This window comes from Petromyzon marinus, chromosome 76 (genome assembly GCF_048934315.1).
Source record: "Petromyzon marinus isolate PM22_M1 ecotype Great Lakes invasive population chromosome 76, UKy_Petmar_22M1.pri1.0, whole genome shotgun sequence".
Taxonomy (NCBI): domain Eukaryota; kingdom Metazoa; phylum Chordata; class Hyperoartia; order Petromyzontiformes; family Petromyzontidae; genus Petromyzon; species Petromyzon marinus.
Window position 1 is genome coordinate 5,264,482 of NC_133742.1, and position 17,029 is coordinate 5,281,510.

General features: G+C 56.7%; 2 protein-coding genes and 1 pseudogene across 2 annotated transcripts in view; 2 read left to right on the plus strand and 1 right to left on the minus strand.

Annotated features, from left to right (window-relative positions):
• The window catches only part of LOC142907257 (uncharacterized), a 20,751-nt gene extending 11,033 nt beyond the window's left edge, over nucleotides 1-9,718 (plus strand). The window contains exons 4-6 of the mRNA XM_076056547.1: nucleotides 4,305-4,424; nucleotides 6,849-6,944; nucleotides 8,858-9,718. Of these exons, the coding sequence (XP_075912662.1) occupies nucleotides 4,305-4,424; nucleotides 6,849-6,944; nucleotides 8,858-9,718 (1,077 nt within the window). The remainder of the gene's footprint in view (nucleotides 1-4,304; nucleotides 4,425-6,848; nucleotides 6,945-8,857) is intronic.
• The window catches only part of LOC116957516 (large ribosomal subunit protein eL42), a 55,935-nt gene that overhangs the window by 31,016 nt on the left and 7,890 nt on the right, over nucleotides 1-17,029 (minus strand). The gene's annotated exons all lie outside the window — the stretch shown is intronic.
• LOC142907269 (uncharacterized) lies at nucleotides 7,678-8,763 on the plus strand (annotated as a pseudogene).

Below are 17,029 nucleotides of genomic sequence, written 5' to 3' on the forward strand. Positions count from 1 at the left end.
TCGACTGACTGAGATGACTGGCTGATGCACCACCTGTGCCCCCTACTGTGCCAACCTGCTGTGCTTTAGCCACCCGGCGCTCCGCTCGCTGTTGTGAGCGTCGCTCCTCCGCCCTCCGTTGTTGTTGGAGGGCGACTGCCTCCAACTGCCCAGTAGCATCCTTCACGAGCCTCCTCCACAGAGGCCGATCTTGACACCGCTGGTACCAGTCATCGGCAAGTCCACTCAGCTCCACGTCCTCCTGTACCACATCACTCCATCTCTTCTCTAGCCCGTGCCGCGCCCGCTTAGCCCCCTCAATCCGGCCAAACAAAAGCTGTTTCGGCATGCGGTGGCTGGGCATGCGGGCTACATGACCCAGCCATCGCAGCCTTGCCTGCCGGAGGAGCTCACCGATGGGACCCTGCCCAGATCTTTCAAGGATTTGTGAGCTCCTCACACAATCCAGTCTGGTTAAACCCAGGATGGATCGTAGGCAGGCCAGCCTAAATGTTTCTAACCGGCGAAGATGTTCCATTAGGGGGGTCCACGTTTCGCAAGCGTAGAGTAGGGAGGGAATGACCGTGGCCGAGAAGACCTGAAGCTTAGTGCGGAGCGACAGACCAGGTAGCTTCCACACAGCGTTACGCAACCGATGAAAAGATATTGCCGCTCGACTGATTCGGAGTGAGACCTCTGCTGTTAAACTGGAGCCAGTCATAAGCACACTGCCCAGGTATGGGAAACTCTCCACTCTCTCCACAACTGCCCCATCACCGATTGGGAGTTGTGGGGGTGGAGTGTCCGATGGTACAAAATACCCAGGCAGGTGCTTAGTTTTGGTGGGGCTGATGGTAAGGCCCCACCTCTTAGTGGCACGCTCCAGTCTCAGCAGCAGCGTCTCCAACTCCTCCTCTGACTGAGCAGCTATTACCAAGTCATCAGCATACATAACGTGGTTGAGCAATAGGGAGCCATCCCTTGACCGCACCCGGGCATCGATTAGCCTCCCATTATATCTGTACCATATGGAGATTCCCCCGGTACAGCTATTGAAGGCTTCACGAACTACGTGGTCAAAATAGATGTTAAATAATGTGGGAGCCAGAGGACATCCCTGTCGCACCCCAAGGTGTACAGGGAATGGCTCTGACTCCCGGCCACGTCGTTTTACCCGGGCCCGCTCACCATCATGAAGGTCCTTAATGATCGTGAGCAGAGGGTCAGGTACTCCAAAAGCACGAAGAACGACCCAGAGCCCAGGCCTACTGATGGTATCATAGGCCTTGACCAGGTCAATAAAGCAGAGATGTAGGTCTTGTTGGAATTCCCTACACCTCTGCTGTAGCAGACGGACAGAAAATATGGCATCTGTGCAGGACCGCCCTTTCCTGAAACCGCATTGGGGCTCCGCAAGCCTCTCCTCAGCGTGCCTGGCAAGGCGATGCTGAATAATCCTTGCCAGGACCTTTCCCGGCACACTGAGGAGTGAGATGCCCCTGTAGTTGTTACAGTCTGTGCGGTCCCCCTTCTTAAAAGGGGGACCACCAGCGCATCCTTCCAATGTTGCGGAACCCGTCCAGTGGTCCAGACTGTTGTTATGATGTCATATAGGGCAGTCTGTGCACAAACGCCACCCTCCCTCAGCATTTCGCTTGGGAGATCATCTCTGCCCGCTGCCTTTCCTGGTCTCAGACTCCGGATCGCCTTCAATACTTCCTCAGCAGATGGCACCTCAGCCAGCCACTCACAGGGGGTGACTTCATCCAATATTTGAGGCACCGCAGCCTCAGCAGGGTCATCCTCACTTTGTGCCACGATGTTTTCCTGGCTGAGGGATTTTCCCTCACATACACACTCACACACACACATACACACACACATACATACACACATACATACACACATACACATTCACACATACACACACATACACTCACATTCACACACACACATACACACACATACATACACACATACACATACATACACACATACACTCACATACACACACTCACACACACATACACACACATACACACACTCACATTCACACATTCACACACGCACACACATACACTCACATTCACACACACATACATACACGCACATACACTACACATGCACACACATGCACACACATATACACACATACACACACATGCACACACATGCACACACATGCACACACATGCACACACATGCACACACATACACACACATACACACGCACACACTCACATACACACATACACACATTCACATTCACACATTCACATTCACACATTCACACAAAGATAAAGACAAAGATCCCCCATATAGCCTTAACAGACTGTAGGGGCAAGTGCTGTTAGCGAGCACCTTTGAAGGCCGGAACGGTACACGAGGGGGTGGGTGGCCAGCACCACGCCCGACCGCCTTTGTCTCCCTAGTGGCAATGTTTACACACCGCACCAGGTACTCATTTGAGGCTGAGTCGACCTAGGGGAGGCCCGGGACCGGTTCAGATAATCGTCACTGGTGTTGGCCGTGAGCGGGAATCGAACCCGGGTCGCCAGGTTCATAGCGCAGCGTGCCAACCGCTACACTATCGCTCCCCACACACACACATACACATTCACACACATACACTCACATTCACACACACACATACACACACATACACACACATACACTCATACACACATACATACACACATTCACATATACACACACACACATACACTCACATTCACACACACACACATACACACACATACACACACACATACACTCATGAATACACACATACATACACTCACATACACTCATTCACATTCACACATATACACACACTCACATACACACTTACACACACTTACATACACACTCACACACACGCACACACACACAGACACACATACACTCACACCTGCTGATGATGATGATGGTGCTGATGCTGATGCTACTGCTGCTGCTGCGACTAAACATCCACCTCCTCTATGTTGGAGTTTCGTGTTGACAACCCATGTCACCTGCAGGGTCTGTCCCGTGACCTCCTGCACCTAGCCTGGCACAGCAGTCAACCCATAGCACATGTATCTGTGTGTGTGTGTCTGTGTGTGTGTCTGTGTGTGTGTCTGTGTGTGTGTGTGTGTCTGTGTGTGTGTCTGTGTGTCACTGTGTGTGTGTGTGTGTGTCTGTGTGTCTGTGTGTGTGTCTGTGTGTGTGTCTGTGTGTGTGTGTGTCTGTGTGTGTGTCTGTGTGTGTGTGTCTGTGTGTGTGTCTGTGTGTGTGTCTGTGTCTGTCTGTGTGTGTCTGTCTGTGTGTGTGTCTGTGTGTGTGTGTCTGTATCTGTGTGTGTGTGTGTCACTGTGTGTGTGTGTGTGTCTGTGTGTCTGTGTGTGTGTGTGTGTGTCTGTGTGTGTGTCTGTATCTGTGTGTGTGTGTGTGTGTCTGTGTGTGTCTGTGTGTGTGTCTGTGTGTGTGTGTGTGTCACTGTGTGTGTGTCACTGTGTGTGTCACTGTGTGTCTGTGTGTGTGTGTCACTGTGTGTGTGTCTGTGTGTGTGTGTATGTGTGTGTGTGTCACTGTGTGTGTGTGTCTGTGTGTGTGTGTGACTGTGTGTGTGTCTGTGTGTGTGTATGTGTGTGTGTGTCTGTGTGTGTGTGTCTGTGTGTATCTGTGTGTGTCTGTGTGTGTGTTTCACTGTGTGTGTCTGTGTGTGTGTGTGTGTCTGTGTGTGTATGTGTGTGTCACTGTGTGTGTGTCACTGTGTGTGTGTGTGTGACTGTGTGTGTGTGTCTGTGTGTGTGTGTCTGTGTGTCTGTGTGTGTATGTGTGTGTCACTGTGTGTGTGTCACTGTGTGTGTGTCACTGTGTGTGTGTGTCACTGTGTGTGTGTGTCTGTGTGTGTGTGTCACTGTGTGTGTCACTGTGTGTGTGTGTCTGTGTGTGTGTCTGTGTGTGTGTCTGTGTCTGTGTGTGTGTCTTGTGTGTGTGTCTGTGTGTGTGTGTGTGTCACTGTGTGTGTGTCTGTGTGTGTGTGTCTGTGTGTGTGTCACTGTGTGTGTGTGTGTGTGTCACTGTGTGTGTCACTGTGTGTGTGTGTCACTGTGTGTGTGTCACTGTGTGTGTGTATGTGTGTGTCACTGTGTGTGTGTCACTGTGTGTGTGTGTGTGACTGTGTGTGTGTGTGTGTCGGTTGTGTGTGTGTGTCTGTGTGTGTGTGTCTGTGTGTGTCACTGTGTGTGTGTGTGTCTGTGTGTGTGTCACTGTGTGTGTCACTGTGTGTCTGTGTGTGTGTCACTGTGTGTCACTGTGTGTCTGTGTGTGTGTGTGTGCAGGGCATGAGAGACAGCGATCCTCAGAGAATGTCTCTCGTGAGCCACGTCCTCGACACGGCCATCGCCTGCTTCCGTAGGCACGGTGCACAGGCCATGGACACACCCCTCCTGGAACGCAAGGTGATGGTGATGGTGGTGGTGATGGTGGTGGTGGTGGTGATGGTGGTGGTGGTGATGGTGGTGATGGTGATGATGGTGGTGGTGGTGGTGATGATGGTGGTGGTGGTGATGGTGGTGGTGATGGTGGTGATGGTGGTGATGATGGTGGTGGTGATGGTGGTGGTGATGGTGATGGTGGTGGTGGTGGTGATGGTGATGGTGGTGATGGTGGTGATGATGGTGGTGATGGTGGTGGTGATGGTGGTGGTGATGGTGGTGATGATGGTGGTGGTGATGGTGGTGGTGATGGTGGTGATGGTGGTGATGATGGTGGTGGTGATGGTGGTGGTGGTGGTGATGGTGGTGATGGTGGTGGTGATGGTGGTGGTGATGGTGGTGATGGTGGTGGTGATGGTGGTGATGGTGGTGGTGGTGGTGATGGTGATGGTGGTGATGGTGGTGGTGGTGGTGGTGGTGATGGTGGTGGTGGTGGTGATGGTGGTGGTGGTGATGGGTGATGGTGGTGGTGATGGTGATGGTGGTGATGGTGGTGATGGTGGTGATGGTGGTGGTGGTGGTGGTGATGGTGGGGGTAATGGTGGTGGTGGTGGTGATGGTGGTGGTAGTGATGGTGGTGGTGGTGGTGATGGTAGTGATGGTCGTGGTGGTGGTGGTGGTGGTGATGGTGGTGGTGGTGATGGTGGTTGTAGTGATGGTGGTGATGGTGATGGTGGTGATGGTGGTGGTAGTGATGGTGGTGGTGATGGTGGTAGTGGTGATGGTGGTGGTGATGGGGATGGTGGTGGTGATGGTGGTGGTGGTGGTGGGGATGGTGGTGGTGGTGGTGGGGATGGTGGTAGTGATGGTGGTGGTGGTGATGGTGGTGGTGGGGATGGTGGTGGTGGTGATGGTGGTGGTGGTGATGGTGATGGTGGTGATGATGGTGATGGTGGTGGTGATGGTGATGGTGGCGATGGTGGTGATGGTGATGGTGGTGGTGATGATGGTGGTGATGGTGGTGATGGTGGTGGTGACGGTGATGGTGATGATGGTGGTGATGGTGATGATGGTGATGATGGTGATGGTGGTGATGGTGATGGTGGTGATGGTGGTGGTGGTGATGGTGGTGGTGGTGATGGTGGTGGTGGTGGTGATGGTGGTGGTGATGGTGGTGGTGGTGATGGTGGTGGTGGTGATGGTGCTGGTGGTGGTGGTGATGGTGGTGGTGGTGGTGATGGTGGTGGTGATGGTGGTGGTGATGGTGATGGTGGTGATGGTGATGGTGGTGATGGTGGTGATTTTGGTGATGGTGGTGGTGGTGATGGTGGGGGTAATGGTGGTGGTGGTGGTGGTGGTGATGGTGGTGGTAGTGATGGTGGTAATGGTGGTGATGGTAGTGATGGTCGTGGTGGTGGTAGTGATGGTGGTGGTGGTGATGGTGGTGGTAATGGTGGTGGTGGTGATGGTGGTTGTAGTGATGGTGGTGATGGTGATGGTGGTGATGGTGGTGGTAGTGATGGTGGTGGTGATGGTGGTGGTGGTGATGGTGGTGGTGATGGGGATGGTGGTGATGGTGGTGATGGTGGTGGTGGTGGTGATGGTGGTGGTAGTGATGGTGGTGGTGGTGGGGATGGTGGTGGTGGGGATGGTGGTGGTGGGGATGGTGGTAGTGATGGTGGTGATGGTGGTGGTGGGGATGGTGGTGGTGGTGATGGTGGTGGTGGTGATGGTGATGGTGGTGATGATGGTGAAGGTGGTGGTGATGGTGATGGTGGCGATGGTGGTGATGGTGATGGTGGTGGTGATGGTGATGGTGGTGGTGATGGTGGTGGTGATGGTGATGATGGTGGTGATGGTGATGATGGTGATGATGGTGATGGTGGTGATGGTGGTGATGGTGGTGGTGATGGTGATGGTGGTGGTGATGGTGATGATGGTGGTGATGGTGATGATGGTGATGATGGTGATGGTGGTGATGGTGATGGTGGTGATGGTGGTGGTGATGGTGATGGTGTGGTGGTGGTGATGGTGGTGGTGGTGATGGTGGTGGTGATGGTGATGGTGGTGATGGTGGGGCAGTGATGGTGCTTGTGGTGATGGTGGTGGTGATGGTGGTGGTGGTGATGGTGGTGGTGGTGATGGTGGTGGTGGTGGTGGTGATGGTGATGGTGGGATGATGGTGATGATGGTGGTGATGGTATGATAGGTGGTGGTGATGGTGATTGTGGTGGTGATGGTGATTGTGGTGGTGGTGATGGTGGTGGTGGTGATGGTGATGGTGGTGGTGGATGGTGATGATGGTGGTGATGGTGATGGTGGTGGTGATGGTGGTGATGGTGGTGGAGGTGGAGGTGGTGGAGGTGGTGATGGAGGTGATGGTGGTGGTGGTGGTGGTGATGGTGATGGTGGTGAATGATGATGATGATGGTGGTGGTGGTGGTGTAGGACGTCTTGCTGGGTCATTACGGAGAGGAGTCTCATCTGATCTACGAGCTCCAGGACCAGGGAGGAGAGCTCCTGGCCCTACGCTACGACCTCACGGTGACCATCACCATCACCATCATCAGCAACATCACCATCACCACCACCACCATCATCACCATCATCAGCAACATCACCATCATCACCATCACCACCGCCACCATCACCACCACCACCATCACCACCACCACCATCACCACCATCACCACCACCATCACCACCACCATCACCACCACCACCACCACCATCACCACCACCACCACCATCACCACCACCACCATCATCACCATCACCACCACCACCACCATCACCACCACCATCATCACCACCACCACCACCATCACCACCACCACCATCACCACCACCACCATCATCACCATCACCTCCACCACCACCATCACCATCATCACCACCACCACCATCACCACCACCATCACCACCACCACCATCACCACCACTATCACCACCACTATCACCACCACCATCATCACCACCACTATCACCACCACCACCATCACCACCATCACCACCACCATCACCACCACTATCACCACCACCACCATCATCACCATCACCACCACCACCATCACCACCATCATCATCATCACCACCACCATCATCATCACCACGACCATCACCACCATCATCACCACCACCATCACCACCATCACCACCACCATCACCTCCACCACCATCACCATCACCACCACCATCATCACCACCACCATCACCACCATCACCACCATCACCACCACCATCACCACCACTATCACCACCACCACCACCATCACCACCATCAACACTACCACCACCACCACCACCATCACCACCACCATCATCACCATCACCATCACCACCACCACCACCACCACCATCACCACCACCATCACCACCACCATCACCTCCACCACCACCACCATCACCACCATCACCACCACCATCACCACCACCATCACCACCACCATCACCATCACCACCATCACCTCCCACCACCACCATCACCACCATCACCTCCACCACCATCACCACCATCACCACCATCACCTCCACCACCACCACCATCACCACCACCATCACCACCACCATCACCACCACCATCACCACCACCATCACCACCACCACCACCACCACCATCACCATCACCACCACCATCACCACCATCACCACCACCATCACCACCACTATCACCACCACCACCACCATCACCACCATCAACACTACCACCACCACCACCACCATCACCACCACCATCATCACCATCACCATCACCACCACCACCACCACCACCATCACCACCACCATCACCACCACCATCACCTCCACCACCACCACCATCACCACCATCACCACCACCATCACCACCACCACCACCATCACCTCCACCACCATCACCACCATCCCCACCACCACCACCACCATCACCACCACCACCATCCCCACCACCACCATCACCACCACCATCACCACCACCATCACCATCACCACCATCACCTCCACCACCACCATCACCACCATCACCTCCACCACCATCACCACCATCACCACCATCACCTCCACCACCACCACCATCACCACCACCATCACCACCACCATCACCACCACCATCACCACCACCATCACCACCACCACCACCACCATCACCATCACCACCACCATCACCACCATCACCACCACCATCACCACCATCACCTCCACCATCACCACCATCACCATCACCACCACCACCACCTCCACCACCACCACCATCACCACCACCATCACCACCACCACCACCACCACCATCCCCACCACCACCTCCACCACCATCCCCACCACCATCACCACCATCACCACCACTACCATCACCACCATCACCACCACCACCATCACCACCATCCCCCATGCCCCTCCCCCTCATGCCCCTCCCCCCCATGCCCCTCCCCCCCATGCCCCTCCCCCCCATGCCCCTCCCCCCCCATGCCCCTCCCCTACAGGTGCCGTTTGCCCGCTACCTGGCTTGTTTCAACCTGCGTCGCATGAAGCGCTACCAGGTGGGGCGAGTCTACCGCAGGGAGAACCCCTCGCTCGCTCAGGGGCGACTACGCGAGTTCTGGCAGTGTGTGAGTCGCCCGCACGCTCACCCACCACGTCACTCACTCACCACGTCACTCACCACGTCACTCACTCACCACGTCACTCACCCACCACGTCACTCACCACGTCACTCACTCTCCACGTCACTCACCCACCACGTCACTCACTCACCACGTCACTCACTCACCACGTCACTCACTCACCACGTCACTCACTCACCACGTCACTCACCACGTCACTCACTCACCACGTCACTCTCCACATCACTCACTCACCACGTCACCCACCACGTCACTCACCACGTCACTCACCACGTCACTCACCACGTCACTCACTCACCACGTCACTCACCACGTCACTCACCACGTCGCATGAAGCGCTACCAGGTGGGGCGAGTCTACCGCAGGGAGAACCCCTCGCTCGCTCAGGGACGACTTCGGGAGTTCTGGCAGTGTGTGAGTCGCCCGCACGCTCACCCACCACGTCACTCACCCACCACGTCACCCACCACGTCACTCACCACGTCACTCACCACGTCACTCACCACGTCACTCACCACGTCACATGAAGCGCTACCAGGTGGGGCGAGTCTACCGCAGGGAGAACCCCTCGCTCGCTCAGGGACGACTTCGCGAGTTCTGGCAGTGTGTGAGTCGCCCGCACGCTCACCCACCACGTCACTCACCCACCACGTCACTCACCACGTCACTCACCACGTCACTCACCACGTCACTCACCACGTCACTCACCACGTCACATGAAGCGCTACCAGGTGGGGCGAGTCTACCGCAGGGAGAACCCCTCGCTCGCTCAGGGACGACTACGGGAGTTCTGGCAGTGTGTGAGTCGCCCGCACGCTCACCCACCACGTCACTCACCCACCACGTCACTCACCACGTCACTCACCACGTCACTCACCACGTCACTCACTCACCACGTCACTCACCACGTCACTCACCACGTCACATGAAGCGCTACCAGGTGGGGCGAGTCTACCGCAGGGAGAACCCCTCGCTCGCTCAGGGGCGACTTCGGGAGTTCTGGCAGTGTGTGAGTCGCCCGCACGCTCACCCACCACGTCACTCACCCACCACGTCACTCACCCACCACGTCACTCACCCACCACGTCACTCACCACGTCACTCACTCACTCACCACGTCACTCACCACGTCACATGAAGCGCTACCAGGTGGGGCGAGTCTACCGCAGGGAGAACCCCTCGCTCGCTCAGGGACGACTTCGGGAGTTCTGGCAGTGTGTGAGTCGCCCGCACGCTCACCCACCACGTCACTCACTCACCACGTCACTCACCACGTCACTCACCACGTCACTCACCCACCACGTCACTCACTCACCACGTCACTCACCACGTCACTCACCACGTCACTCACTCACCACGTCACTCACTCACCACGTCACTCACCACGTCACTCACCACGTCACTCACCACGTCACATGAAGCGCTACCAGGTGGGGCGAGTCTACCGCAGGGAGAACCCCTCGCTCGCTCAGGGACGACTTCGGGAGTTCTGGCAGTGTGTGAGTCGCCCGCACGCTCACCCACCACGTCACTCACTCACCACGTCACTCACCACGTCACTCACCACGTCACTCACCACGTCACTCACCACGTCACTCACCACGTCACATGAAGCGCTACCAGGTGGGGCGAGTCTACCGCAGGGAGAACCCCTCGCTCGCTCAGGGGCGACTTCGCGAGTTCTGGCAGTGTGTGAGTCGCCCGCACGCTCACCCACCACGTCACTCACCCACCACGTCACTCACCACGTCACTCACCACGTCACTCACTCACCCACCACGTCACTCACCACGTCACTTCACTCACTCACCACGTCACTCACTCACCACGTCACTCACCACGTCACTCACTCACCACGTCACTCACCACGTCACTCACCACGTCACTCACCCACCACGTCACTCACCACGTCACTTCACTCACTCACCACGTCACTCACTCACCACGTCACTCACCACGTCACTCACTCACCACGTCACTCACTCACCACGTCACTCACCACGTCACTCACTCACCACGTCACTCACTCACCACGTCACTCACCACGTCACTCACCCACCTCGTCACTCACTCACCACGTCACTTCACTCACTCACCACGTCACTCACCCACCACGTCACTCACCACGTCACTTCACTCACTCACCACGTCACTCACTCACCACGTCACTCACCACGTCACTCACTCACCACGTCACTCACCACGTCACTCACCACGTCACTCACCCACCACGTCACTCACCACGTCACTTCACTCACTCACCACGTCACTCACTCACCACGTCACTCACCACGTCACTCACTCACCACGTCACTCACTCACCACGTCACTCACCACGTCACTCACTCACCACGTCACTCACTCACCACGTCACTCACCACGTCACTCACCCACCTCGTCACTCACTCACCACGTCACTTCACTCACTCACCACGTCACTCACCCACCACGTCACTCACCACGTCACTTCACTCACTCACCACGTCACTCACTCACCACGTCACTCACCACGTCACTCACTCACCACGTCACTCACCACGTCACTCACCACGTCACTCACCCACCACGTCACTCACCACGTCACTTCACTCACTCACCACGTCACTCACTCACCACGTCACTCACCACGTCACTCACTCACCACGTCACTCACTCACCACGTCACTCACCACGTCACTCACTCACCACGTCACTCACTCACCACGTCACTCACCACGTCACTCACCCACCACGTCACTCACTCACCACGTCACTCACCACGTCACTCACTCACCACGTCACTCACTCACCACGTCACCCACCACGTCACTCACTCACCACGTCACTCACTCACCACGTCACTCACTCACCACGTCACTCACTCACCACGTCACCCACCACGTCACTCACTCACCACGTCACTCACCCACCACGTCACTCACTCACCACGTCACTCACCACATCACTCTCCACGTCACTCACCACGTCACTCACCACGTCACTCACTCACCACGTCACTCACTCAACACGTCACTCACTCACTCAACACGTCACTCACTCACCACGTCACTCACCACGTCACTCATCACGTCACTCACTCACCACGTCACTCACCACGTCACTCACCACGTCACTCACCCACCACGTCACTCACCACGTCACATGAAGCGCTACCAGGTGGGGCGAGTCTACCGCAGGGAGAACCCCTCGCTCGCTCAGGGACGACTTCAGGAGTTCTGGCAGTGTGTGAGTCGCCCGCACGCTCACCCACCACGTCACTCACCCACCACGTCACTCACCACGTCACTCACCACGTCACTCACTCACCCACCACGTCACTCACCACGTCACTTCACTCACTCACCACGTCACTCACTCACCACGTCACTCACCACGTCACTCACTCACCACGTCACTCACCACGTCACTCACCACGTCACTCACCCACCACGTCACTCACCACGTCACTTCACTCACTCACCACGTCACTCACTCACCACGTCACTCACCACGTCACTCACTCACCACGTCACTCACTCACCACGTCACTCACCACGTCACTCACTCACCACGTCACTCACTCACCACGTCACTCACCACGTCACTCACCCACCACGTCACTCACTCACCACGTCACTTCACTCACTCACCACGTCACTCACCCACCACGTCACTCACCACGTCACTTCACTCACTCACCACGTCACTCACTCACCACGTCACTCACCACGTCACTCACTCACCACGTCACTCACCACGTCACTCACTCACCACGTCACTCACCACGTCACATGAAGCGCTACCAGGTGGGGCGAGTCTACCGCAGGGAGAACCCCTCGCTCGCTCAGGGGCGACTACGCTAGTTCTGGCAGTGTGTGAGTCGCCCGCACGCTCACCCACCACGTCACTCACTCACCACGTCACTCACCCACCACGTCACTCACTCACCACGTCACTCACCACGTCACTCACCACGTCACTCACCACGTCACTCACCACGTCACATGAAGCGCTACCAGGTGGGGCGAGTCTACCGCAGGGAGAACCCCTCGCTCGCTCAGGGGCGACTTCGCGAGTTCTGGCAGTGTGTGAGTCGCCCGCACGCTCACCCACCACGTCACTCACCACGTCACTCACCACGTCACTCACCACGTCACTCACTCACCACGTCACTCACTCACTCACCACGTCACTCACCACGTCACTCACCACGTCACTCACTCACCACGTCACTCACCACGTCACTCACTCACCACGTCACTCACTCACTCACCACGTCACTCACCACGTCACTCACCATGTCACTCACTCACCACGTCACTCACCACGTCACTCACTCACTCACCACGTCACTCACCACGTCACATGAAGCGCTACCAGGTGGGGCGAGTCTACCGCAGGGAGAACCCCTCGCTCGCTCAGGGGCGACTACGCGAGTTCTGGCAGTGTGTGAGTCGCCCGCACGCTCACCCACCACGTCACTCACTCACCACGTCACTCACCACGTCACTCACTCACCACGTCACTCACCCACCACGTCACTCACCACGTCACTCACTCTCCACGTCACTCACCCACCACGTCACTCACTCACCACGTCACTCACTCACCACGTCACTCACTCACCACGTCACTCACTCACCACGTCACTCACCACGTCACTCACTCACCACGTCACTCTCCACATCACTCACTCACCACGTCACTCACCACGTCACTCACCACGTCATTCACTCACCACGTCACTCACTCACCACGTCACTCACTCTCAACGTCACTCACCACGTCACTCACCACGTCACTCACTCACCACTTCACTCACTCACCACGTCACTCACTCACTACGTCACTCACTCACCACGTCACTCACCACGTCACTCACTCACTCACCACGTCACTCACCACGTCACTCACTCACCACGTCACTTACTCACCACGTCACTCACCACGTCACTCACTCACTCACCACGTCACTCACCACGTCACTCACTCACCACGTCACTCACTCACCACGTCACTCACCAAGTCACTCACTCACCACGTCACTCACTCACCACGTCACTCACTCACCACGTCACTCACTCACCACGTCACTCACCCACCACGTCACTCACCACGTCACTCACCACGTCACTCACTCACCACGTCACTCACTCAACACGTCACTCACTCACCACGTCACTCACTCAACACGTCACTCACCACGTCACTCACCACGTCACTCACTCACTCACTCACCACGTCACTCACCCACCACGTCACTCACTCACCACGTCACTCACCACGTCACTCACTCACCACGTCACTCACTCACCACGTCACCCACCACGTCACTCACTCACCACGTCACTCACTCACCACGTCACTCACTCACCACGTCACTCACCACGTCACTCACTCACCACGTCACTCACCACGTCACTCACTCACCACGTCACTCACTCACCACGTCACTCACCACGTCACTCACCCACCACGTCACTCACTCACCACGTCACTCGCCACGTCACTCACTCACCACGTCACTCACTCACCACGTCACCCACCACGTCACTCACTCACCACGTCACTCACTCACCACGTCACTCACTCACCACGTCACTCACCACGTCACTCACTCACCACGTCACTCACTCACCACGTCACTCACTCACCACGTCACCCACCACGTCACTCACTCACCACGTCACTCACCCACCACGTCACTCACTCACCACGTCACTCACCACGTCACTCTCCACGTCACTCACCACGTCACTCACTCACCACGTCACTCACTCACCACGCCACTCTCCACATCACTCACCACGTCACTCACTCACCACGTCACTCACTCACCACGTCACTCACCACGTCACTCACCATGTCACTCACTCACCACGTCACTCACTCACCACGCCACTCACCCACCATGTCACTCACCACATCACTCACCACGTCACTCACCACGTCACTCACCACGTCACTCACTCACCACGTCACTCACCCACCACGTCACTCACTCACCACGTCACTCACTCACCACGTCACTCACCACATCACTCACTCACCACGTCACTCACCACATCACTCACCACGTCACTCAACACGTCAAACACTCACCACGTCACTCACTCACTCACCACGTCACTCACCACGTCACTCACCCACCACGTCACTCACCATGTCACTCACTCACTACGTCACTCACTCACCACGTCACTCACCCACCACGTTACTCACTCACCACGTCACTCACCACGTCACTCACTCACCACGTCACTCACTCACCACGTCACTTACTCACCACGTCACTCACCCACCACATCACTCACTCACTCACCACGTGAGTGTGTGAGTGTGTGAGTGAGTGAGTGGGTGAGTGAGTGAGTGAGTGTGTGAGTGAGTGAGTGACCGAGTAAGTGTGTGAGTGAGTGAGTGAGCGAGTGAGTGTGTGAGTGAGCGTGCGAGTGAGCGTCCGAGCGTGTGAGTGAGTGAGCGAGTGAGTGAGTGTGTGAGTGAGTGAGCGTGTGAGTGAGCTTGCGAGTGAGTGAGCGAGTGAGCGTGCGAGTGAGCGAGTGAGTGAGCGAGTGAGTGAGCGTGTGAGTGAGCATGTGAGTGAGTGAGCGTGCGAGTGACCGTGCGAGTGAGCGAGTGAGTGAGCGTGTGAGTGAGCATGTGAGTGAGTGAGCGTGCGAGTGAGCGTGCGAGTGAGCGAATGAGTGAGCGTGTGAGTGAGCGTGTGAGTGAGTGAGCGTGCGAGTGAGCGGGCGAGTGAGTGAGCGTGCGAGTGAGCGTACGAGTGAGTGAGTGAGCGTGTGAGTGAGTGAGTGTGCGAGTGAGCGTGTGAGCGTGTGAGTGAGCGTGCGGGCGAGTGAGTGAGCGAGCGTGTCTCTGTGGTTCAGGACTTTGACATTGCTGGTCACTATGAGGCAATGTTGCCAGACGCAGAGTGTATCAGAGTCATCCACGAACTGCTCACCGACCTTAACGTGGGGGACTTCACCATTCGGGTGAGTGGGGGGGTGGTGGGTGAGTGGGTGGGTGGGTGAGTGGGTGGGTGGGTGAGTGGGTGAGTGGGTGAGTGGGTGAGTGAGTGGGTGGGTGAGTGGGTGAGTGAGTGGGTGAGTGGGTGAGTGGGTGAGTGGGTGGGTGGGTGGGTGAGTGGGTGGGTGGGTGATTGGGTAGGTGGGTAAGTGAGTGAGTGGGTGAGTGAGTGGGTGGGTGAGTGAGTGGGTGGGTGGTTGGGTGGGTGAGTGAGTGGGTGAGTGAGTGGGTGGGTGGGTGGGTGAGTGAGTGGGTGGGTGAGTGGGTGGGTGGGTGGGTGAGTGGGTGGGTGAGTGAGTGGGTGAGTGAGTGGGTGGGTGGGTGGGTGAGTGAGTGGGTGGGTGAGTGGGTGGGTGGGTGGGTGAGTGGGTGGGTGAGTGTGAGGGTTAGTGGGTGAATGTGTGGGTGAATGAGTGCGTGGGTGGGTGAGTGAATGAGTGGGTGAGTGAGTGAGTGGGTGAGTGGGTGGGTGGGTGAGTGGATGAGTGAGTGAGTGGGTGAGTGAGTAGGTGAGTGAGCGGGTGAGCGTGTGGGTGAGTGAGTAGGTGAGTGAGCGTGTGAGCATGTGGGTGAGTGAGTAGGTGAGTGAGTAGGTGAGTGAGCGGGTGAGCGTGTGGGTGAGTGAGTAGGTGAGTGAGCGGGTGAGCGTGCGGGTGAGTGAGTAGGTGAGTGAGCGGGTGAGCGTGTGGGTGAGTGAGTAGGTGAGTGAGCGGGTGAGCGTGTGGGTGAGTGAGTAGGTGAGTGAGCGGGTGAGCGTGTGAGTGAGTGAGTAGGTGAGTGAGCGTGTGGGTGAGTGAGTGAGTGAGTGGGTGGGTGGGTGAGTGAGTGGGTGAGTGAATGAGTGGGTGAGTGGGTGAGTGGTTGAGTGGGTGAGTGGGTGAGTGGGTGGGTGGGTGAGTGGATGAGTGAATGAGTGGGTGAGTGAGTGGGTGAGTGAGCGGGTGAGCGTGTGGGTGAGTGAGTGAGCAGGTGAGCGTGTGGGTGAGTAGGTGAGTGAGTAGGTGAGTGAGCGGGTGAGCGTGTGGT